Consider the following 7,500-nt stretch of genomic DNA (forward strand, 5'->3'; position numbering starts at 1 on the left):
CTGTCCACACCCTTGCTTTCTAAATTCTTCCGTAACACGTGACTCACAGTCACTGTGCTTTATTTATCAAAATATGGAACATACTTTTTTCACCTAGTTAAACAGATTGAACACACACACACACACACACACACACACACACACACACACACACACACACACACACACACACACACACACACACACACACACACACACACACACACATTCTCATTGCTTCAGTTTCCTCCCTGTCTCACTCACCCCTCCCTGTTGTGGCCAGGCAATCCACTCTGTCTTCATGAGTCTGGAGAATGATGGGCGGTTTCGGGATGAGGAGCCAATCACCCACACTTTTCTCAGGGTGTCAGGAACCACAGTGGTGACATTTTCGACTAGCTCCAACACACTCTCGTCCACCACAGCCCAACGCGCCTTGCTAACCTTCACCACATGGGCCAGCACCTCTGTGGGGGACGAGGATGTGTAGGATTTGATGTGTAAGAACACCACACTAATACATATCACAACATGTATTTAAAGCAGCGAGTTGAACAACAACAATGCAGTAACACGAGTGAAAACATACTACAAGAGAGTTGTGTGTAGAAGCAACTCATTAACATCAGTCAACACATAATTAAGCTTGTAGATGTGAGACAATACAATGCTTGTGAGTGTAGGACAATAAATTGATACATATTGCAGTACATAATTGGAAGAAGAAGAACAACACATGATGTAACGGATGGACTCACCTAGGGAGGAGGAAGGGCTCGCTGCGACACAGGTGGCGGGGAGGAGTTGGATGGCTAGCTGGGCAATGGGGAACTCTATCGTGTTAGGAGAGAGAAGGATTACCGCGTCGCCAGCCCTCACGCCCGCCGCAATAAGGCCGGCACACACGCGGGGCACCATGGCACACACGTCGCTGTAGCTGTAGTGGTGTCCGCTGGCCGCGTCCTCCTGAAAGAGTATTGAACCCGTATGCAGAAATCTCTCTCTCTCTCTCTCTCTCTCTCTCTCTCTCTCTCTCTCTCTCTCTCTCTCTCTCTCTCTCTCTCTCTCTCTCTCTCTCTCTCTCTCTCTCTCTCTCTCTCTCTCCATGACTATTTTGAGAAGCGACGGAAATGATATACCGAGTTCTTAATAGTGTTTTTGCTGCTAGTAGAGTAGAAATCTTATTGATCTGTCTCTCTTCCTCACGTATTTTTCAATTTTCTCTTTATAGCCTTATCTCACTTTTCTTTTTCTATGCAAAACTAGGTTTTCTTCCTCTGTCCTAAATAATCTTGCTTCCTCCTCCTCCTCCTCCTCCTCCTCCTCCTCCTCCCTCTCTCCCTTCCTCCCTACTTACCAGTGCTTTCTTTCCTCGTGGTATGCCATCTTACGGAGAAGAAAGGCAGCAACGTTTGTTTCAGGCACGGAGGGCAAGGAGTATCACTCTTCCATCTTGTTATGTATCCTTCCTTGCTCTCATCCTTCCTCTTGCTCTCTTTTCTCGGAGAAAGTGTGTCTTTCGTCATGTTGAACCTGTAAAATATTGGCATAATATTCATTCCCATTCTAATTGAAAGGAAATCAGAGGTGCAACCTCAGGGATTGTGTCAACGTTTATGATGCAACAAGGGAGTAGGAACAAATATAGAAATATAAATGGTAATTCGCTGTATTTCTTGAAGTTGGCAAAAGTTCAATCATTATGATTATTCAGTAAGATATAATAACAATATTATAAATAAAGTTCACTGACATTCCACGATAAACAATGACATACATATTTGATGAATATAGTATACTGGCGCTTCCTGGTAAACAGATTTATTGTTCATAATTTATTAGCTGCATCTGATATTAAGAATATTGTAATATAACAGTAAAATCAAATATATTCACGACTCTCTCTCTCTCTCTCTCTCTCTCTCTCTCTCTCTCTCTCTCTCTCTCTCTCTCTCTCTCTCTCTCTCTCTCTCTCTCTCTCTCTCTCTCTCACTTCCTGAATGGGTGGTCGTCTCTAAAAGACGTGGAAAGTGTATCATCAGTGTAGGAGTGGATAGGGCAAGAAGTTTGGTTAAGAGGATCATTAATGAATAATAAAAAAAAAGTTGGTGACAGAACTGAGGAACACCCCTGTAAATAGATTTAGGAGAAGAGGAATGACCATCTACCACGGCTGCAATAAAATGGTCAGAAAGGAAACTTGAGATAAAGTTGCAGACTCAATAAGGTAAGCCAGAAGGTTACCTTGACAGAAGCCTTACTGGCGATCAGAGAAGATTATGAAGTGACATGTTTGAGAAACTTCCTATTGAGGATAGATTTAAAAAACTTTAGATGAGCAAGAAATTAAAGGTATAGGGTGATCTCTGACACGGAAACAATAATCATTCAAGGGAAAATTACCATAGTACCTCCTCAGATCCTCACAGCTTGCTGAGGCAAAACGCCAGAGGAATCTCCGCCTTAGGGGATCCTAAGAAGGGATTGGAGAGATAGGATACAGATATCAGATTGTAATCGGAGGAGACCAACGGAGAAGATGGGTAACAGCGTAAACAGAAGGATTAAAGGTAAGAAAAAATCAAGAATGTTGGGCGTGTCTCCAAAACGGTTAGGAATACGAGTAGGGTGTTGCACCAGTTGCTCTAGGTCATAGAGGATAACAAAGTTGAAGGCTAGTTCACCAGGATGGTCAGTGAAGGGAGAAGAAAACCAAAGCTGGTGGTGAACATTGAAAGTTAAAGAAGAAAGATTCAGGAAGATGTCAAGACATTTTGGATAGCTGCTTGAATTCAAGAGCAGTCCGACCTGGGGACATTTCTGGTCCCCTCCCTAGAAGGGGACTCCGAGGTTGGAATAGGAGTCGCCATTTCTTTTTTTTATTTTGAGAGAAGCAAGTGTGTGTAGTAAGTGCATGTAGTTTTGTGATGTGAAGGAGAGTTGTCTTTAGATGGCAGGCTGTGACTACCTCTTTGAGTTGTGAGACACAAAGGGAAACGTTCAGCGAGATCACAACTAGCTTTTATGGAAGGTTCACAGTATCCCCTAAATTAGTGCTATTAGACCAGTGTTTCCCAACCTTTTCGCAGCGATTACCCAAAAATACAATTTCACAATCATCCATTACCCCAATGAACAAATACTCGTAATATAGGAAAAAAAGTAACTGTATTTCATACTTCAAAAGCAGACAAAATAGAAACTATGCAACACAATAATGCAAATCTATAATACGAAAAGAAGTAATTTTAGTTCATACATAGAAAGCAGAAAAAAATAATAGAAATCTTCATTGAAATTATATGAAAATGTAAACTGATTTCCTCATCCCATGCCAAACATCCATTACCCCAAAAATATGGGGTCATTACCCCAATGGGGTAATTTACCCCTAGGTTGGGAACCACTGTATTAGACCTAGCTGGGAGTAACACGTAGGTTAGCGACAAAAAAACTCACCGTATCAGCGAGGTCCCGTGGTACTGACTGTGGTCTAGCTGTACTGACCGTGGCACTGACTTTCACTCTCTTTATAAAAAATGTTGAGTGTTTCCTACTCACGACCACAGGTTAGTGCTGCGTAGATAGAAGCGCTTATGAGTTCACACGTTTTCTGAGGGAGGCCTGTTGTGCAGCATAATATATATATATATATACGAGTATATATAACTGTATCTCAAGGTGATCAAGACGACTGCTTGACACTTCCCGGTATTCATAATTCTCAGTAAGCATGGTATCTAATGACTTCATGTAGGTGATTATGGTTACTTAAAGGAAAAATAAATATGTACGCATACACACACACACACACACAAAAAAACCTTCAGACTAGATATCAAGCAAACTTATTCATGGATACATAATGTATTGTACTGTACACATTTAGTAGATATTTCTAAGAAAGCAAATGTAGCACTTGATAGTTGTCTTTTATTATGGCCTGCTTCTTTCAACATGCCTGCATCAGTAGAGAAGTGCTGCCGTACATTTTGAAAAATGTTAGGATGAGTCATGTAGACCTACGTACTACGTACCTATAGCAACACTACAGCTCTCAAAATGTTTTGTATGTGTAATTTCCTTCATGTAAATGCTATTACAAACGTCTATGGATATGTAGCAGCCCTATAGCTGAGCACATGAGCATGTGTTTATGAAGTAGCCTCAAATATATACACCAGTACACATGTAGATATGTCTAAGTACTCAGTACATCATACGAGTGAGCTGGATAGCAGCGTTGATCGATCGAGTTACTTGTTTGATATTTACAGAAGTTGGCGTCAGTGTCAATGTTGCTGATGAAAGAACTGACATAAGCACGTTAGGTGACAGATGAGGCTCTGCTGGGATCGTGTGTTCACCTCGGTCGCCTGCTGGTCACCCAGCCAGTCTTCCTCATTACGGAGCGAGGTCAGAGCTCATAGACCGATCTTCGGGTAGGACTGAGACCACAACACACTCCACACACCGGGAAAGCGAGGCCACAACCCCTCGAGTTACATCCCGTACCTATTTACTGCTAGGTGAACAGGGGCCACACATTAAGAGGCTTGCCCATTTGCCTCGCCGTGTGTGTGTGTGTGTGTGTGTGTGTGTGTGTGTGTGTGTGTGTGTGTGTGTAAATAAAGAAAATAACAATTATCATTATTTTAGCAGTATCATTATTAATCATTATGATTTCCAATTACATCTTGCAATCTAGTTAGGTATCGTTTGACAGGATTTTTCAATTATTATGTGTTCCTACTTTGTAAGCACCATTACTTTGTTAATGAGGTTTTCTTATTGAAGCGTATTGGGATTTTGGGTGTGTGCGAAAAGTGGTTCAGTCGAGAAGTGTGTGTGCGTTGTTAACATTATAGGGTTTTGTTTCTATAGGAGTAGCTACCCTCCTCTGGCATCCCTAAACACGCTGTTAACCTTGGCATCTGGGGCTTTATTAAAGTTGGTCAAGTTTTTGAAGATATTCCAAACACTTTTTTCAGTTTTCTTTCACATTTTTCTACCATGTCATCGTTGTTTACAGACCACCTACTAAGCGTTTCAGAGAGTTTGAGGGCACGTTTTTCTAGAATAACTTTGTAAGGAACACGCATATCATTATGAAATTTTACCACAGTGTATTTGACACCCTCCCCTAATATCCCAATGTGTCATGAATCGTAAACAGTATATAATAATGGCACTTCTCCCTATAAAAATAGGAGAGAGTCACTTATCCCTCACGAAGAAACGGACAAGTGGAGAGAGAGAGAGAGAGAGAGAGAGAGAGAGAGAGAGAGAGAGAGAGAGAGAGAGGGATACATAGACGGGGAGGGAGGGAGGGAGGAGGAGGAAGGAGAGAAATATGGAGAGGGGGATGGAAGAGAGGGAGGGAAGGAGCAGGGGGAGGGACTATGTGGGTGGAGCTTGTTACTACGTCACAGATAGTACTACGTCACCATTTCTCACCACTTGTCCGTTTCTTCGTGAGGGATTAGTGACTTTCTCCTGTTTTTATAGGGAGAAGTGCCATTATTATATACTGTTGACGATTCTTGACACATTGGGATATTAGGGGAGGGTGTCAAGTACACTGTGGCAAAATTTCATAATGATATGCGTGTTCCTTACAAAGTTATTCTAGAAAAACGTGCCCTCAAACTCTTTGAAACGCTTAGTAGGTACCTCCAGTTAGTGAATTGAGTTGAGTGCAAAGAACGACAAGAGTTATGGTGACAACGGTGGGGGGAGGAGAATTTGGAACATAGTGATGAACGTGAACCGTTTCGAATCCTATCCTACACCATCATGAACCCTCTCTGGTAACGTAGATAGTACTTTGTAGAATTGAAGGTGAAAATTGTGAAAGCCATGCTCCCTTTGGTACCGTTAACCATTTTAGTGAATTTTCTAGTTTCAATGTCATCTTGTTCAGCCATGCAATCAACGATCTTTGTCCATGAATGACTGCTTCACCTCAAAACTCCAACACGCAGATTGAGGAGAGCCAGTGCAACTACCGCAGTGAGGAGCTTTAGTACCCTTGTTGTGTGATGATGGATGGGCTGAAACACACTCAACACAGCCTCCTAATCTATCACACCGATCATCGTGGCCAATGCTACAGCCACTCACCTAACAAGAAGGCAGGTGTGTGTGTGTGTGTGTGTGACAGTGGATTATGTCTGCTTCACTGTCTTTTTAATCTTTTAGTTCATAATTCGTATACAGTTGTGTATTTTTATTGATGGTGTTGAGTGCTTTTATTATTGTGGAATTTGAATTATCTGCTTAGCTGTACATTTTTACCTTGTTTTATTTATTCTGTATTCTTATTTGTTTGTTTATAGTGAGTTTGCATGAGTGACTTTGGTAAGATAATCTTTGATCAATATTACAATGTTATGATACGAATGATGCATAGAGGAGGGGGACAAAGTAGACATATAGAAACGATAATTTATTCCCAGCGAGGTTTAATAGCATTTCTTCTGTTCCGGACCAGTTTTGGTTTGCGTCAGTTCAGGAGGTGTTGTGAACCCTCCATTTTCCATATCACAGAGCTACATGCACTTACTACACACACTTCCTTCTCTCAAAAAAAAAAAAAAAAAAAAAAATGGCAACTCCTAATACAACCTCGTGGTCCTCTTCTGGGGAGAGGACCATAATTGTCACCAGATCGGACTACTCTTCAGGTACTGACCCAAAATGTCTTGACACCTCCCTTAACTTTTTTTTTTCATTAACTTCGCGGTCTTAGATCTAATTTTCAATCTAGATCACCACCTCTCCTCTACTAAACCTGATGTTTTCCTCACCGAAACACAGCTGTCTGAGGCAACTGACAGTAGCCTCTTTTCTGTTTCCTCCTACTTTCTCTATTCTCATTTCTGTTCCAAAGCTCGATGTTGTGTCTTCTATGTGCGCAATGACTTGACTTGCTCTCCATCTGGCTTCGACTCAATAGTTACTTTCTAACTAAATTTATCTGTGCTGTCTATCTCTCCCCTAATTCCTCTGTGGTGATGCATGTCTGCACCTCCTCGGCGGCAGTCCCCTCCAAGTGGTTCGGTCGGCCAAGCTGCTTGGGGTCACAGTGGACGACCAGCTGACATGGAAGCAGAATGTCGCCACTACAGTAAGATCAGCGGCCTACAGACTTTACATGCAGCGCAGACTCCAGCCACTGGGCACACCAGCTGAGGAGTTAAAGGGGGTATACCTCACCTTTATTCTGCCCAGACTTATGTATGCATCACCAGCGTGGTCCTCCTCTCTCGCCTCCACTCAACAACAGCAGCTAAAGGATGTGCAGAAGGCGGCATGCAGGATCATCCTTGCCTCTGCCTACATTAACTACAATCACGCCCTGACCACCTGAGCCTCCCCAGACTGTCTATCAGACACTGAAAGGTCCTGGTAATAGTAGGTAGGGGGCTGCTACGTCACTCGAAGATTCACCACCACCTCCCCCCTGACGCCCCTCGCCCTATAGACACCACACGTTACAACAATGTGGACATGCCCATA

At 42.5% G+C, this 7,500-nt stretch overlaps 1 protein-coding gene across 1 annotated transcript in view; it reads right to left on the reverse strand.

The window, feature by feature from the left end:
- Positions 1 to 3,579, reverse strand: part of LOC123518412 (4-coumarate--CoA ligase 1-like) — a 10,284-nt gene extending 6,705 nt beyond the window's left edge. Inside the window, exons 1-4 of the mRNA XM_045279222.1 lie at positions 3,439 to 3,579; positions 1,337 to 1,512; positions 738 to 945; positions 244 to 446 (exon numbers count right to left, since the gene is read on the reverse strand). Coding sequence (XP_045135157.1) covers positions 244 to 446; positions 738 to 897 — 363 coding nt within the window. The 5' untranslated portion in view covers positions 898 to 945; positions 1,337 to 1,512; positions 3,439 to 3,579. The remainder of the gene's footprint in view (positions 1 to 243; positions 447 to 737; positions 946 to 1,336; positions 1,513 to 3,438) is intronic.
- Positions 3,580 to 7,500: the final 3,921 nt, after the last annotated feature.

This window comes from Portunus trituberculatus, chromosome 43 (genome assembly GCF_017591435.1).
Source record: "Portunus trituberculatus isolate SZX2019 chromosome 43, ASM1759143v1, whole genome shotgun sequence".
NCBI lineage: Eukaryota > Metazoa > Arthropoda > Malacostraca > Decapoda > Portunidae > Portunus > Portunus trituberculatus.